At 53.5% G+C, this 16,360-nt stretch overlaps 7 protein-coding genes across 7 annotated transcripts; 5 read left to right on the top strand and 2 right to left on the bottom strand.

Annotated features, from left to right (window-relative positions):
- Positions 1-2,020: 2,020 nt before the first annotated feature.
- Positions 2,021-2,797, top strand: J4E85_006070 (uncharacterized protein; the record flags this gene model as incomplete). Its single annotated transcript, XM_051470311.1, has 3 exons — positions 2,021-2,045; positions 2,102-2,353; positions 2,415-2,797. 3 exons carry the CDS (start codon positions 2,021-2,023, stop codon positions 2,795-2,797), a joined length of 660 nt encoding a protein of 219 aa, XP_051325799.1.
- Positions 2,798-2,954: 157 nt separating this feature from the next.
- Positions 2,955-5,008, bottom strand: J4E85_006071 (uncharacterized protein; the record flags this gene model as incomplete). Its single annotated transcript, XM_051470312.1, has 4 exons — positions 2,955-3,937; positions 3,985-4,570; positions 4,617-4,684; positions 4,735-5,008. 4 exons carry the CDS (start codon positions 5,006-5,008, stop codon positions 2,955-2,957), a joined length of 1,911 nt encoding a protein of 636 aa, XP_051325800.1.
- Positions 5,009-5,296: 288 nt separating this feature from the next.
- Positions 5,297-6,749, top strand: J4E85_006072 (uncharacterized protein; the record flags this gene model as incomplete). The annotated part of the gene is made up of 2 exons (XM_051470313.1): positions 5,297-5,348; positions 5,404-6,749. 2 exons carry the CDS (start codon positions 5,297-5,299, stop codon positions 6,747-6,749), a joined length of 1,398 nt encoding a protein of 465 aa, XP_051325801.1.
- Positions 6,750-7,024: 275 nt separating this feature from the next.
- Positions 7,025-7,918, bottom strand: PUP1 (proteasome core particle subunit beta 2; the record flags this gene model as incomplete). The annotated part of the gene is made up of 2 exons (XM_051470314.1): positions 7,025-7,681; positions 7,745-7,918. 2 exons carry the CDS (start codon positions 7,916-7,918, stop codon positions 7,025-7,027), a joined length of 831 nt encoding a protein of 276 aa, XP_051325802.1.
- Positions 7,919-8,411: 493 nt separating this feature from the next.
- On the top strand, positions 8,412-12,987 carry J4E85_006074 (uncharacterized protein; the record flags this gene model as incomplete). Its single annotated transcript, XM_051470315.1, has 2 exons — positions 8,412-8,474; positions 8,527-12,987. The coding sequence occupies 2 exons, from the start codon at positions 8,412-8,414 to the stop codon at positions 12,985-12,987; spliced, it is 4,524 nt and encodes a 1,507-aa protein (XP_051325803.1).
- A 454-nt stretch (positions 12,988-13,441) lies between these two features.
- On the top strand, positions 13,442-14,882 carry J4E85_006075 (uncharacterized protein; the record flags this gene model as incomplete). The annotated part of the gene is given in 3 exon segments (XM_051470316.1): positions 13,442-13,600; positions 13,655-14,479; positions 14,496-14,882. 3 exon segments carry the CDS (start codon positions 13,442-13,444, stop codon positions 14,880-14,882), a joined length of 1,371 nt encoding a protein of 456 aa, XP_051325804.1.
- Positions 14,883-15,411: 529 nt separating this feature from the next.
- Positions 15,412-16,164, top strand: J4E85_006076 (uncharacterized protein; the record flags this gene model as incomplete). Its single annotated transcript, XM_051470317.1, has 2 exons — positions 15,412-15,592; positions 15,671-16,164. 2 exons carry the CDS (start codon positions 15,412-15,414, stop codon positions 16,162-16,164), a joined length of 675 nt encoding a protein of 224 aa, XP_051325805.1.
- Positions 16,165-16,360: the final 196 nt, after the last annotated feature.

Consider the following 16,360-nt stretch of genomic DNA (forward strand, 5'->3'; position numbering starts at 1 on the left):
GCGTTGACGACTTGGTATTGTTGCGCTGTTGTGGTACCTTTACCTGCGCTAGCGCCTTCTGGGCCTTAGGCGACGCCGTTTGGGCAATCGCGACGAACGGCGAAGGTATTCATGGATCGTCCTGCAGGGTCCAAATTTCGTGGTCGCAACTGCCTTAAGACACACGATGAGGGATGAAACGCCAACCCCAGGTTATGATAAGGAGCATGAACTGAAACCTCAACCTGCCCCAGGCGCTGGGCCACAAACATTTGGACGACTAGAACGAAGTGGAGAAGGAAACAATGTAGGTAGGAGCAGACAACACAACTAGGAGTTCGTTGGCTAGGCACATAGCTTCTCAAGACCAAGAGTACTGAGGACTGTAAACGCGGAGAAGCCAAGTGATCTGTAGACCTGCACAAGCTCATGACTGTATGAGTGGATTGGAAAGCTCTTGCCAGAAACCCACCGCTGGTTCTTGAGAAAGATAGGTCAATCCAAGTCACCATATTGGCCGATCGTTTGCAGGCCGGTGTACGGATGCAATTACAATAGCTTTAGTCTCAATGCAACAAGTGCAATATGTTTGATCGAAGGCAGCATCTATTGACATATAGCGTGTGATAAATGTTGTCCATATTTTGCGAGGCAACTCAGTTGACACCAGCCCCAGCGCTGCAAAGTTTTGTAGAAGATCAAGGAGCGCAAATTTGGAATGATAGCAGTTTGAAAGTGAAGAAAGGAAACCGAAGCGAAAGAAAGGGACACGACGAAATGCATGATGACTCGAACGATAACACTGAGAGGGGAAACATACCTGGGTACGCATAATGTTCGTGTGTGAGTAGAAACACAGAGTGAGACGAACGCATGGCAGTTCAGATCAAGCGTCCACAAGGCGCGCCCGACGTGCTAAGTATGCCGGGACTTTCAAAAGAGAGATGCGACTCCAAGAAGAAACGAAGGGTCAACAGGTCTTTAGCCTAGAGGATGCTACTCACTTGAAACCAGCTGGAGACGACGGCCTTCGACGACGTCTCTCACGAATTGAGCGAAGATTGCGAAATGCGCGCATAGTAAGCCACGCATGCAGCTTCAGAGAAGCGTCGCAAATGTCGTAGGACTTTACAGGTAATAGTATTGTAGACGAAGTGAGCTTGGCTGGAGACGAAAAGGAGGCCCGCAGCCTGCAGGCCGCCGCCCTGATGCGGGGCACGTGTGCCACAAGCCTCCAGGCTGACCCCTTTGAACTCAGGCGCGGGGCTTTCGCTCACTCACCTACTACACTCTTCTTCAATACCTCCCACAGAAGCGAGACGTGCAAATCCAGGACCGTTTATCGCGACAAGAGCGCGAAAGAAAGCACGAGTCGAGCAGAAGCCGCACAGGCAACAGCGCACGGCCAGCGCTCCCCTCTCTGTCGCCGACCGCGGGTTTCGCCTCCCGCACTGGCCCTCGCTTCGTATAGCACTTGCGCTTGCTCCACCAGCATCACCAGCAACCTTTGCTCAGTATATATAACTAATATTTTAGGAGTCTCAATGTGCAGTGCGAGGATTTGTACGAACTCATTTCTTGCCTTTTACCAGAAGTGACCGCGAGTCCCGCACAACACTGCACTTACTCAATCTTTGGAAACACCTCACCCTTCGTGGGTTCGAAACTCTGTTTTTGCACTTTTCTTTTTGCCTTTTTGCCCAACCCACACAAGTACTCACTCACTCTACCCCGACAACGTCACAACTATTTTGTGGGCACCTTATTCCTGTCTTCATTTTTTGGCACTTCTCGAGCATCTCAATTTGGCCGGGATGCTGTAGCAGTCTTGCAATTCGCTGTAGACATCAAATGTAGGTATCATGAACCCACCCAGAAATCTGGTACTCCCAGTCTCTATACACATAATATCAACATCATGACCCCTCCTACATGACACGTGAACTTGTCTGGGTTCGGTACGCTTAACGGGACATCGCACAATAAACCATGCATCGTATTTTGCGTGAAGCACACATCCGCATCCTCACCAACCACAGTCATGGACGCAGCGCAGAGCATAAACGGTAAGTTACTCGTGCCCACATCGCTGTGCAGTTGGCTAACAGAGCTCTACCAACAGAGAACGCTTCTTTCCTCTACGGCCATGAGCATCAGTACAAGATTATCATCCTTCCAACATGCACATGCGAAAAGGGATATAGGGCCCTTCTCATCACTAAATACCGTGAGGCTGGCCAAGCAGTTATTGCAGTCAATGATGGCGCTGTGTTCCACGGCGATACCGTCGTTGGAGGTTTGCGACGTGCAAGTAAGCGAGCAGCGGTAGACGCACTGAGCCACCGACTTATGTCGCTCGTTGGATATCTTAGCCGTAAGTCTTTCAGGTACACGTGTCAGGGCGTAGCGAACTTGCGAATGCTAACATTATGTAGATAGGGCTGGCCTCAAAGACGGCGATACCTTCGTCACCAGGTACAAGAACGGTCGCACTACCATTCGTGTCAAGCATCCCGACGGAACAAGGTCGAAGGCGACGATCAAGACCGGGGATATCAAGAGAACAGTTCCGGCCTGTGATGCGACTCCTTCGAACGGAAGCGATGCTACGTGCTGTGAGAAAGAGCGTGAGAGGCTAGAGTACGAGAGCCAGAAAAGGGAGGTCGAAAGACATAACAAGAAGATCGATAAGCAGTTGGAAGATGCTGCGAAGCAGTGCGATGCTCCTGAGAAGGAGTGGGATGCTTCTGAGAAGGAGTGGAATGATGCGAAGAAGTTTGGAGATGAAGATAAGAGAAGGTGTTGTGTCGTCATGTAAGCAGGAAGAGTCGATGGAAGAGGACGATCATGGTACATGTCTCCAAGGTCACTCTGAAGTGATATATACTCGGCGATAGTCGCGGACTAAGAGTAGTAATACAAAGGTGATGCGAATAGCATCTACCCACACGACCAATCAAGTAGACCCTCCAAGTCTAACACTTCATCTTAATTCCCCTCCTCTTCTCGTTCTCCCTCCATTCAAACATAAACTGCACACCAGTGAATAGCGCACCACAAGCCGTAGCAAGGAACATCCAACCGGACCAACTCCCTACAATACCACGCACCAAGTCCTTAAGACCATCGACTCCGAGGGCGAAACCAACGAGATTAGCTGTCATGAGCATGAGGATTTCGAAAACGGCGCCGACTCCACATAGCCAGCGATACGCATCCGGACTGTCCTTCCACTTCCTCGCCGGGAAGATGTACGAAGCAATAATCTCGGGGAGAACGAAGAGAGTGACCAGCCAACCCCACATCAGCAACCGAAGCTGAATATCATGCCAGATCGCGATAAAGGTAAACACGGCGAGGTAGTTTCCAACCGATCTTGCCTTGCCCCAGAGACCATCTCCTCTGTTGCCACCCAGCGGGATGTAGAGGTATCGCAAACTCCACTTGTTGAAGCTACGATGCCATCCGCGCCAGAAGTGCATAACGGAGTAATTGTCTGACATACATCTGACCATGTTCTCGGGAGGATCGATGCCATCCAAGAGCGACCAGAGACGGAAGAAACGCCATGGGATAAGCAGCTTTAGCCAGATGTGCTTCAGATTGAAGAAACCTAGCATGCTGAGTTGGGCTGGCGTGTACTGCGACCAGTCGGGTCTCTCATGGAAGATGGCGACCATGTACATGTAGTGGATCATGATCTCCATGGTCAACAAGACGACGATGAAGCGGACGAGGTAGAGTGTTGTTCGCTTGGTCGTGATGCTGTGGGGTCGGTACCGGCATTGAGCGATGTAATCGTTGAACGTGATGATGGGCCCAGCGAGGTAGAGGGGCGAGTACATGGCATAGGCGAAGTAATTGCGGAAAGTGTAGTCAATAGGCTTGGCAGGTATCGTGACGCGGTCCCGCTCTGAGAGGTTGGAGGCGTCGAGTTGTTTCTTCTTGATGTTATTAGCTATATCGAACTAAGGGTGGGTGGGTAAAGTACTTCAATGGAACTACCCGTCCGAGAGTTGAGACTCCAATAGTAATCGAGATTGAAGCTGATCAACCGAAGTATGGTGAAGTTGAAAAGAACCTCCCACCGAGGTATCAGACCACCATAGCTGTCTAGAGTGTGACCGAAGTTGGATGCTGGTTGACCTTTCTCCGACACTGTGGATGGAAGGAAAGTGCCAAGTATGTTGGCATACGAGTAGCCGTCTGAGAACTCGTTTGCAAAAAGAGTCCCGACGTTGAAGATCCATGTAGCAGCCGGTACATATTGTCGGGGAAGCTTCGTGCCGATGCAGTAGTTGGCATAAAGAATGGCGACAATCTTGAATGCTGAGAAGCCATGAAGGGCGGCAAGGAATATAGCGGCAAATAAAAGGTCGAATGAGATGCGCTGGTTCATACGGGCATCCGCTGCAGCACCTGGGGTTAAGCCCATAGTAAGGCCATTGCCGGCAGAGGGCCGAACTTGAGTATACGTTCCCGCCCTCCAGAACGAATCATAGGCCTTACGCAGAATAGGATGAAGCAGAACAACAATGAAGAGGTAGGGAATGTTCTGGCGGAACCCGCTGTACTGAGCATCGGTATTATCCTGAGGAGTTAGACAATGGCATGTGACAGTCGATGTTGCAACGTACTACTTTGCGACCAGGTATCCAGCCATCTGACAGAAGATGTTCAAACTTCGGATAGTTTGGATGGGATTCTGCACAACGATCAGCTTCCCTCATCGTCTGCGGGCCCATTTGGACGAACCTTGGGAAACATCTAGTACCAACTTGAACATAAAGAACACGCTGGCTGCAATGGACACGTAGTAGAAGTAGAACTCCGGCGTTGACCATAGTGGCGCATGACTTCTATTTTCTAGACTCTTGTCTCCATTTCGTCCGTCCTTTACTGGCACTGGTCCAGCGGGATCAAGTTTGGCCTCCTCGAGCGCCTCTTTCGGGGGTGCTGTGGCCGGTACAACGAAGCGTGTATCGAGGGTATCCAGCGAGTAGAGCTGGCGAATGAATTTGAGGGCCATTGTATTGCCTAGACTATCTCTTCATCTTCCAGTGTTCAAGGGACCCTGTGTATGTGCCCCGGAAGTATGCGGAGGGGAGGCGCGGGGGATAAGTGCGGTGATGGAGGCCAGGTCCGCAACCTCAACTTTTGGAGTTCGCGTCTGGCAACAGCTTCGCTCCAACACCAACGCCCATCCTGCAAGGACAGCGCCCAAAGCACCTCGAATACCCATTATCACGCGTCAATCGGGTCTTACATATATTAACGAACCTTTATTAGGCTTTGCGCATTGCGATAGTCGCGCGCGATGAACATTCCCAACGCATCGACCGCACCAGCTGCGGGAGAGTATGCCGGAGGTACGCGAAGCTCGACGGAGCTCTACATGCAGCGCATGCTAATTGAGAACCACAGATGAGGTCTCTGCGATCGTTCTCGACCCCGGCTACTCGACTGTTCGCGCTGGCTTCGCTGGCGAGGACGTGCCCAAGTCCGTCTGCCCTTCCTTTTACGGCCAAACATCCTCAGGCGAACACCTCTTTGGCGAGAATGCGATACATGCGCCGGTCGGCGGTCTCGATATTAAGAACTATTGGGGCTCAGACGGCATTGTAGAGGACTGGGATACAGCGACCAAGCTGTGGGAGTATGCGATCACGAGCCGACTCACGGGCGCAAAACCAACCGACCCTACCAAGAACGGGCTGAACGATGGCAACGGCGAGAACGAGAATGGGGAGGCTATGGATGTGGATATGGACGCGTTAGAAAACAATGAGAAGCCGCTGGAAGACAGCCCGCTGCTGGTCACAGAACCAGGCTGGAACAGCGCAAAGGCGCGGGAAAAGTACATCGAGATTGCCATGGAGGACTGGGGCACGCCAGCTTTCTTCTTGCAAAAGACTGGTGTATTGGCTGCCTTTGCATCAGGAAAGGCGTCAGGCATCATCATTGACGTCGGTGCGTCGCATACATCTGTCACGCCTGTGCTCGACGGCATGGTGCTGCGGAAGGGTGTCCAGAAGTCGCCTCTAGCAGGAAACTTTGTCTCCGACCAGATACGGACGTCGTTCAAGCAAGCCCAGCCTGAAGTACCATTGACACCGCACTACATGGTCAAGAGCAAGACGCCGGTCGACGCTGGCGCGCCCGCCCAAGCAACCTACAAGACATTCGAGACACCACCGACCGACTCGTTCCGCCTAAACGAAGAGGAGCGCATTCTCACGTCCTTCAAGGAATCCGTCGTAGAGGTCTGGCCCGGCCCCGGCCGCTTCAGCACCAACGAAGAGCTGGCAAAGAGCATGCCAGGCCGACCCTTCGAAATGCCCGACGGCTGGAACCAAGTCTTCGGCATTGAGAGGTTCCGCGCCGCAGAGGGCCTCTTCGACCACAACGCCGCGCTCGCCAGCGAAACCATGCCCGCGCCGAAGCCTGAACAGACAATCCCCCGACTCGTACAAGCAGCAGTCCAACAAGTCGACGCCGACCAACGTCCTCTCCTCCTCTCCAACATTGTCGTAACAGGTGGCTCGACGCTGCTCTACAAGTTCAACGAGCGCCTCAACTACGAAATCAACGCCATCTACCCCAGCACTAGGAACAAGCTCATCGCACCCGGTAGCGTGGTGGAGAGGAAATACGCAGCCTGGATTGGCGGCAGTATACTAGCTAGTTTGGGCAGTTTCCACCAGCTGTGGATCTCGAGGAAGGAGTACGAGGAGCATGGTGCTGGTATCGTCGAGAAGAGATGTCGTTAGGCACGGCGTGATGGATGCGATGCGGAGTCCATGTTTTACTGAGGGTCACTAGACTTCTATTGTTCTGTTAGGTAGTGTAATGCACAAAATATTCCATGACTAAATGCCGTTCACATCGAATGCTTGATTTGAATGTCTGGTGAGGTGGTTCATTGATCGTCATCATATTGCCTTCTAGCTATTCGGCTGTGGTTCGTCTGGAACCCCGTTTCGGTGTATAATACACGTTCATATTCGTAACGCCATCTTGCATCGCCCCGGAGCTAGAGCAAACCCTATGAGTCTATATCCATTGTCTCTGCTGTGCCGGCCACATCACCATCCTTGAGCTCGTGTACGGTCACGTACTTGCTGATCTCCTCCTTGGTGATGATCTTCTCGTTCAGCACTGCAGTAGTTCCCCGCTGGAACCTGTAGTTCCTCTGCTTGGGCTGCCTGGTGTTTGGTGTCTTGTAGTTCCTCATCAGAGTGGTCTTGTCCTCTGTGATGACCGCTACGTCCACGTTGCTACCGGAACCCAGATCGTTCCAGATACCGGCCTCGATGGCGTTTGCGCATAGTGTGACAGCATCCTCCCGCGACAGGTCGGACTTCCACTGTGTCTCGAAAACGGACATGGCGGCCAATGAACCGGAGCCCATGGTGACGTACGGCAGCTTGTCGGTGGAACCGTGGGCGTGGACGGTGAAGAGATGCGCGCCGGTGGGGTCGACACCCGCAATGACGAGGTAGGCGCCAATGTGACCCTGGTGGCGGAACAGGTGCTGCTTCAACATGGTCATGCAGGTAACGACGCGGGGCTTGCGGCCGGTGGAGAGGGCGTGCAGTTCGAGGTTCGAGGAGATGATGGCGGTGGTGAACTCGGTGTCGGCGGCGGTACCGGCACCCGCGCACCAAATATGAGGGGAGATGTAGTGGAGTTTCTCGCAGTTCTGCGGTGCATGTCAGACCAGTGTCCATGGTGGTTGCTGTGTCTATGGCGGGGACGAGCCTACCTTGTCTGCTACAATGGGACCGCTGGTAGCTCGTGTGTCTGCTGCGATGACTACGCCGCCGTTGAAGAGACAGCCCACAATGGTTGTTCCTGTGCTGGTCGCCTTGGGCAGCGGGATGCCCTGGGCGTGGAGAGCCGCATTGCGGTTGTGGTTGGAGAAGTCGAAGCCGCCCATGGTGCTGGTGTGAGGTGTCGGTGGAGTCGTGGGGTGCTTGCTGCGGAGACGGCGTGTATAGTGGTAAAGGTGGTGATGTCGCGCGTCTACTCGGGTTGTCTAGGCGGTCGGCGGCGAGGGCGAGTTGCGTAGCTGTCGTGCCTGGAGCTTGGATGGAGCCTTGGCGCAGCGATGAGCTCCACTAGCTCGGGAACTTTCTCAGAACAACAAAGCGCGTCGCTTCAGAGCGTCGAGCTAATGGTCGCATGCTTGTCGCTCGACTATCCAGAGCGCCAGGCACCATCTCCTTGCATCTCCGCCGTTTCAATCACCTTCACCTCCGTCTGTCTAGCCTAGAACGGCCTGTTTGCTCTTTCCCAAAACACACCAAGGCTAGCACGCGCTCCCGCGCTCGTCCTCCGATGCATATATGAATAAGCTGAGAACTCCGACGCGCGACACCAAGCCGAGCCTCCTACGCGCCAGAACCTGTTCGGCCTGCAAGTCCTGCAGAATGTCTAAGATTCCCGCGCCGGCTGTCGAGGCTGGGCCTGAGGTGCCCGAAGTCGAAACTGAGGTAGCTACAGTTCGCACCAGACCGCCATGCGACGATACTAACGACGACACAGCATCTCGGCTTCAAGGTCCTCAACCAGGGCAAACAGGGCCCCAAGAAGGTCAAGATCCTGCCCCGGCCATGGCCCGCCGATAATCTGCCACCTGCGTGCGCAAACCTCCTCTCCGTCGCCTCCAAGCCCGCCCTTCTCGCTGCTGCCGGCCCCAACATCCTCGTCATCGCGTCCACAGACTCCGTGCGCAGCGCCTTCCAGAACAAGACCATAGCCGATGACATCGCAAACGCCGATGACCCGCGTCTCGAAGAGCGCGACATTGACGTCGTAGCAGACTTCACGCCCGATATCACCATCTCTACTCCCAACCTCCGCCATGTCGCTTTCTCCGCCGATGGAGATTTCTTGGTTACATCTGATGAGGCCGACGGCGGCGTCGCTGCGTACAATGTTGCGAGTGTCGTTAGCCAAGGCAAGAAAGACGCGGACACGAAACTGGCGACCGACGCACCCGTTCGCGCTCTCCTCCCAAACCCCTCCCCCGAATTCGAACAATACTTCGCCATAGTCCTCGATAACGGCAAGCTCGAGATATGCGATGTGGAGAAGGGCGTCAAGAAGACGATTCGAGAGGCACACGTCAACTGCGCCGCTTGGAGTGCGCGTGGAAAGGCTGTAGTCTCTGGCTCTATTGATGGCACCTGCGCTATACACATGACCGCTGGAGATCTAAGAGGTATCGTTCCTCGACCTCCAGACGTCGATGAAAACTACGAGGTGACCGGCGTGTCGTGGCTGAAAACTGAAGAATTCCTTGCTGTCTACTCTCTGAAGGACCAAGACCAGGACAACCCGGAGCAAAAGAAGTACAGCGTCATCAAATCGGCCAAGGGCTGGGGATCCTTCACGTACCATTCCTTTGTCTGGGATCCTCTTCCCGAGGCATTCGAAGCTCCACGTCGCCAACTACCTGCACGGATTTCGTCCACACGCCTACAAAACTGGAAGCCCGATCTCGACGACATGCTTATTATCACTTCCTCCCATGCAGACTCCATCGCGATACTTGCCTCCACAAGCAACAAGATCTCCCCGGATCAAGAAACCTGCAACGAGCTCATGATGGTCAACGTGGACGATACGAAGAAGGCTCAGGTGCCGCGAACCGCTTACGGAGACGAGGAAATGGATAGTGTCTTCATTGGTGAGGCGCTCGATCTTTCGAGCAAGGAGAAGATACTGCGCCCCATTCCCGCTCTGGAAGAGATCAATGAGGCGCCGTGGCCGCTCCCTGCATACATGGCTCTGACCCACGAAGGTCTTCTTGCGGCCTGGTGGGTGATGTGGAACAAGTCTATCGAGGCTGGAGAACGCTACCCCGGTCTCATCTTCAAGAGCGAAGCCACACAGCATGCGTCGTCTTCTACTCCGAGGGCATCTACGCCTGCATCCAAACTTCCTGTTGCTACATCTACCCCTTTCAGCAAGTCCATGGGAACACCCGGCACCCCAGGAACAGCTGGCATCCCCCACTTTGGCAACGCTGGAAACGGATTCGGTACACCAACTCCCGCTCTGATGAAGCCTCAACCACCCGGCTTTGGAACGCCCGGATTCGGTACTGCTGCTACCAATTTGCCTGCTCCAACTTTCGGTAAACCTGCACAGCCTTCATTTGGTGCTCCATCTTCAATCGGTAAGCCTCCTCAGCCAGCTTTTGGTGCTCCCTCTGCAATCGGCACTCCCGCCAAACCTGCCTTTGGCGCTCCTTCTGCAGTAGGTGCCGGCTCCGGATTCGGCGCAGTAGGTGGAATGGGCGGCAAAGCATCGCCATGGGGAGCGACATCTCAAACTTCAGAGTCAAAATCCAACCCATTCTCGGCCGCTGCTGGTGGTTCGTCGGGATTCGCCCAATTCAAAACTGCTGGAGGGTCAAACTCGTTTTCGAGCTTTGGAAGCAACAACTCTGCACAAGCTGGCTCCGGGTTCGGAGCACTTGGGCAAGGGCAACAGAAATCCGGCTTTGGAGGTCTGAAGACAGAGCCAAGCTTTGGTTCTACTGTCACCGTTGGCTCTGGGACTGGATCTTCGCTACCCTCCTGGGCGAGCACGCCCGCTCAGCAAAGCAGCTCGATCTTTGGACAGCCAGACAAGTCATCGTTCAACACGGCCTCGTTCGAGTCGAAGGACTCCGATGCGAGCGAGGCAAACGACCGAAAGAGGGACGAAGCTACACCTACACCACAAGCTCAGCCGTCCCAAGGCTTGTTCGGCCTTGCAGGTGGCTTCAAGCTCGGCACTACTTTTGCAAGTGACGGTACAGCTAAGGACGATCCAGCGAAGCCTGCGGCTCCTGCCAACGGTTCCTTCTTCGGCAGTGACTTCTCCAACATGCTAGGAAAGACAGGGATGAAGCCGCCCGCAACCCCAGCGAGCGAAAATCCCCCAAATTGGGTCTCCACGACACCAGCATCCCCGCCAAAGCAGAAGTCGTTATTCCCCAGTGACACTCCTGCAAAGGAGAGCGCAACCCCCAAGGCTGCACCACCTGTGCAAGAGCCCGCTACTCCGGTGGACGACGCACCTTTGCCACCAGACTTCACCAAGGCTAAGCCGGCGAAAACTGAGGACGCACCTCTACCTCCAGATTTCATCAACACAAAGTTGCCGAATTCGACTAGCGACGATTTGCCTCCGCTCGCTGGTAGTCCTGGCGTCGAGGTGGAAGCACCTAGTTCGTCTGGAGATGTATCTCCCATTGACAACGAAGACGAGGAAGAACATGATCACGACCATGACGACGAGAGCGAAGAGGATGATGATGAGGAAGGTTTCTCTGATGAGGAGGACGATGAGGAGGTTGAAGAAGTCGACGACACATACCCGCCAAACAAGACAACAAAGCCGCAAGCCGCGAAGGCGGGTACCTGGAGCTTCCAGGACAGTGTGAATCAGTCGCGGCAGTTCTTCCCCCCTGCACCGACTCCTCCCACAATGAAGTCCGGCGCCACATCACAATCCGGAAGCAGCGCTTCACCAGCCCAGCCTTCTTTGTTCGCTCAGGCCTCGAAACCTGCCGCCAACCAACCATCGTTCTCAGGCTCATCGCTGTTCGGACAGCAACCGAACAAAGGCCCCTTCTCTGGTAAACCCGATCAGTCATCGATGCCTGCGAAACCGAACTTCCCGCCTCCGACGAACCGCGCCCAAGACCTTCGCTCGCCTAGTCCAGCTCGTTCGAGCTCAGCTTCTCGTCTCCGACGAGAACCTTTGGTCGCACCGGGTGCTTCATTGAGCTCATCCATGCAGGGGTCCAAGCCGCCCACGCCACAGCCACAGGTCTCCGATCTTGAAGATGAGGAGGACGAGCGGATACGCGCACAGCTTGCGCAGCCGATCGAGCCGAGCCGGAACCTGGAGGAGTTTGTCGCATACCAGAACTACACTGGTGGCAAATCACCTAGCAAGACGGGTCACGCCGCTCAGATCGAGTTGATTTACAAAGACATCAACGGTATGGTGGATGCACTTGGCTGGAACGCTCGATCTATCAAGTCATTCACACAGTACCACCTACAGCCCCAGTCTGGTCATCAAATTGATCGACGTATGCTGGATGATGTCCAAGACGAGGGACCTCACGGCTCATGGTTCGACAACTTCACTTTGTGCGAGATTCAAGCCTTGCGATCTCTTGAAGATCAGCTTGAACAAGAGCTGGATGCAGGGCGGGTACAGGATGTGCTCCTCAAGCTCACACAGCTCGCTCGTCTTCTTCACGACAAGGCCAAGCTCATGACTCGTCTTAATGATATCCGCCGCCAAATCATCAATCGCAAGGACCCCGAAAAGGCAGAAGCTCTCCGAAAGGCACCATTGCCAAAGGAGCTTGCCGATGGACAGAAGGCTCTGCGCAACGACTATGCTCAGCTTTTGACGTCGCTACGCAAGGCTGAAGATGCAGTCGCAGTCCTACGCTCGCGTCTGGTGTCCCACAACGCACAGAACGGCAGCACAAAGTCAGTGCCTTCCATGGAGGCTGTCAAGAAGACAGTCCTCAGGTTGGCCAATCTTGCTGAGCAGAAGAACAACGACATCCTAGTCTTAGAGGCCCAATTGCGCAAGATCGGCCTCGCAGACTCCAGTCGTCCTTCCTCATCTTCATCACGCAACCCCGGTACGCCCCGACGGTCACGCGGTACGGATCTCCGCCGCAGCATTGCCGATACGCCTTACGCCACCCCGCCTACCAACCGCAACAAGATGACCCTGACCGATCTAAGCCGTCGTGCTCTAACTCCCGAAGTTGAGAGTACGCCTACGCCCAGTAAGGGCTATGGCCTGTTCTACACACCCGAAGGCAGTCCGACATCAGGCAAGGAGATCGCGCGTTTGAGCGACCTGGTTGACGACAATATTGATAGCTTGCGACAGACCGCCAGGACAAGGAAGCAGGTCGCTAAGGGTCTTAAGAATGCCCTTCTCGACCGTGGGATCAAGGTCACAAAGGTCAATTGAGTAGTACGTTCTGTCGACATCGGTGTTGGATTATGATTGTGTATGATTAAGCGTACTTGTTATTTGGGACGTTTGGATAGCGATTGCATGCATGGGGGATCGAAAAGGAAAATGTAATACATCTTGCATAGATAGAGCATGGAAAGCGTGAATATTGATTGGTCTTGATTAGCTCACTGACTGACGGTGACTACTTCTCACTCTCACTTTCACTCTTGCTCTCACTTTCCTTGGCGGTCTGCAAACGCGTCGCGAACCCACCGCGCGTCCAAAATTGGAACTGACAGTTTTGTTGCTGCAACTGCTGTCCTCTCAAACTGTTGAAATTGTGACAACACAAACTCCTGCATCTTGCTAATAGCGCTTGTACATTCGAACTTTCCTCCGTTCGAATGCAGCAAAAATAGGTCACGCAACGTCCCTAGCAGCACCTGCCTAGGTCGTCCGCGCGAAGATGGCTCCCGCACTTCCTACGCAAGACTACTACGTCACCTTGGGAGTGCGACCTTCTGCGCTGTACGGCGAGATCAAAGCGGCGTACCGCCGCCTCGCACTATTGCATCACCCAGACAAGAACAACGGGTCTCAACACGCGACCGCAACGACTCAGCTTGTGTGGAGAAGCCACCGTGCTTGGACGAGCGTGCCGTACTAACGTTGGGCACAGATCAACGCAGCATGGGAAGTGCTCAAAGATGCGTCCACGAGGAGCGAATACGATCGAAGCCGTCAACAACGAACTGCTTCATTCTCGGGAAGCCAACCTTACGCTCCATCTCCAGCCGCGTCACAGCCAAACCCTCAGCCGCACCCGCAAAACGAGACACCAGCGCAAAGGGAAGCGCGTGCACAAGCAGAGAGCAACCGGATACGACAAGAGTGGCTCAACTATGAGAGATCTCAGAAAGAGCAGATTCGTCAATGTCGTAACACTATCAAGTCTCTTGAAGCCGAACTCGAGTGCCTGAACAGGAACGTCTTTGAGAATCGAGCAAAGCTGACAAACGACAATCGGTCTGAAGCGGACACGTTTGCCTTCTTGAGTAATCGACTGAGTGAACAAGAGAAGAGCGACATCACGTTAGCCACAATCAATGCGGAGAATGCCATTCGGATCAAGCAGACACATCTAGACAAAGCGACGGTTCGGCTCAAACAGCTGAACGATGACCTCACGAAACGAAAGAATCAAGAAGGCGAAAGGCTTGTGGCTGAGTTGGCTGAGAAGGCGAGGAAAGAACGACTTGCGAAAGAAAAGGCTGAACAGGCCCGACAGTGGGAGCAGACAAGACGAGCATGGGAGGCCGAACAACGTGCTGAAAAGGAGTCCCGAAAAGCAAGAAAGAAAGCGAAGCGAGAAGCAGAACAAAAAGCAAGACAGGCAGCAGAACAAAAAGCAGGATGGGAGGCAGCAAAGAAAGCAGCAAGAGAAGCGGAGGAGTATGCGAGAGAGGAAGCAGAGTATTGGGCGACACAGAAAGAAGAGCGTCGTGTGAGACAGGAAGCAGAGTATTGGGCGAGAAAAGAAGCAGAGGAGTATGCGAGACAAGAAGAAGAGCATCGTGCGAGAGAGGAAGCAGAACGTCGTGCGAGAGAGCAAGCGGAGCTTCGTGCAAGACGGAAAGCAGAGCATCGTGCGAGGCAAGAAGCAGCTCATCGTGCAAGACAAGAGGAAACGAGGAGGCGCGCGGCGAAGGAACATGCAGCAAAGCAATATGAGGCCACAGCAGCAGAACGAGCGAGAGCGAGGAGATCCAACTGTGACCACGATACATTGTGGATTAGGGTTGAAGGTCAGCATACTTGCGCATTCTGTATTCGAACACTCGACGAGTTCTCAAGGCAGTGTTTCGGTTGCGGTACCAAAGCATGTGTCACCTGTGCGCAAAAACTGAAAGGCGGAGGCGACACATGTGTACGAAGATGACGGGACTGCGCAGGGTTGAGAGGAGCTCTTCTTCTGGTGTGATGGTAGTGTTGATACCTTGGGGAGCTGTTATAACAAGCATGGCTGGAACTGAGAAGCAATCTGGGTGTGGGATGGAAAGTACTTGGGCGTGGATAAGGTTGGAGGTCAAGTTGCGATACCTATACGCTCACCAAATGCTGCTGCAAGCTTTCGGGTTACTACGATGTCAGTTGTATATAAATCTCAGGACGCGGAAGGATTGGTATGGATATTGGAAGGGCCTCGATCGTGTCTGGTTCCACTTCGGCACCCCACTTTCGGCCCTTCCCTACGTCAAGCTTGGTGTGGGGCAAACAGCTCATCGTATGCATGTAGCAAGATGCGACAGAACAACACCATAGCTCTACTTCTTCATTGCCTCATTGTCTGACTTCTTACTATTGTCCCACCTCCTCCACTTCATTTCCACCCCCTAAACTACTGACCACAACATCCATACAAATTACATACCCAAAATGTCGGAAAACGCTACCGAGATTGTTTACATACCCATGAAACCCGGCCTCGATCTCTCAACGGGCGAAGCGAAAGAAACATGGGAGTCAACCCTCAGCACTATTGCCAAACAACCCGGTTCCAAAGCATTGTACTGGGGCCGACAGATCGAGAACCCAGATACCGTGCAAATGGCCGTGGGTACGTAACCCTTCATGTCTTATCCGATAGATCGCTGCGCAATCGGTTTCACTTTGCACGTTTGCTGACCAAATGTAGAATGGGAATCCATCGAGGACCATAGAACATTCGAAAAGACCCCAGGCTACCAACCTTTCCTGGCAACAATCATGGAAAAACTTGCATCTGGCGACGACCCAACAATCTTCCACGTCAACTTTCCCGCTGCGCACACTGGAAGCGATAACCCATTCACCATGCCCGTAACGGAATGCGTAAACGCATTCTTCGCCCCCGACTACTCAAAAGCGGAATACACCTTCCAGTTCTCTACTTTCCGCACCTTGGCAACCGAGATACCTAATGCTGAGACCAAAGGAGTGATAGGTGGATGGAGTTTTGAGCCACACCAACACGAGAGTTTGGGTGTGGGTGTTGATGGAAAGCTGTTTGCGGCGTTTTTCGGATGGCCGAGTGTAGAGGCGCATATGGAGTTCCGCAAGACTGAGGAATTTGGGAAACTTATTCCTTATCTGAGGAGCGGGCCAAAGGGGCTGAAGGTTTGGCATGTTGCGTTTCAACAGTATAAGTAGATAACCACGCTCCCTTTCCTGATACTTCAAATTCGATCCTGAAACAAGTGGCTAAAAGGATGTTGCGTATGTTGTAAGCCTTCGTGTGGTAAAATAAACTTTTCTGGGTATATCTACGACGTAGCGCTAAGTCCACGTCGATTGTTGTCATTTGCTCCCAAACGCCCGAATCCTTCAATTACTCCGATCCATGCAT

The sequence above is a fragment of the Alternaria conjuncta genome, assembly GCF_024043145.1.
Source record: "Alternaria conjuncta strain BMP 0040 chromosome Unknown scaffold_8, whole genome shotgun sequence".
Lineage (NCBI taxonomy): Eukaryota > Fungi > Ascomycota > Dothideomycetes > Pleosporales > Pleosporaceae > Alternaria > Alternaria conjuncta.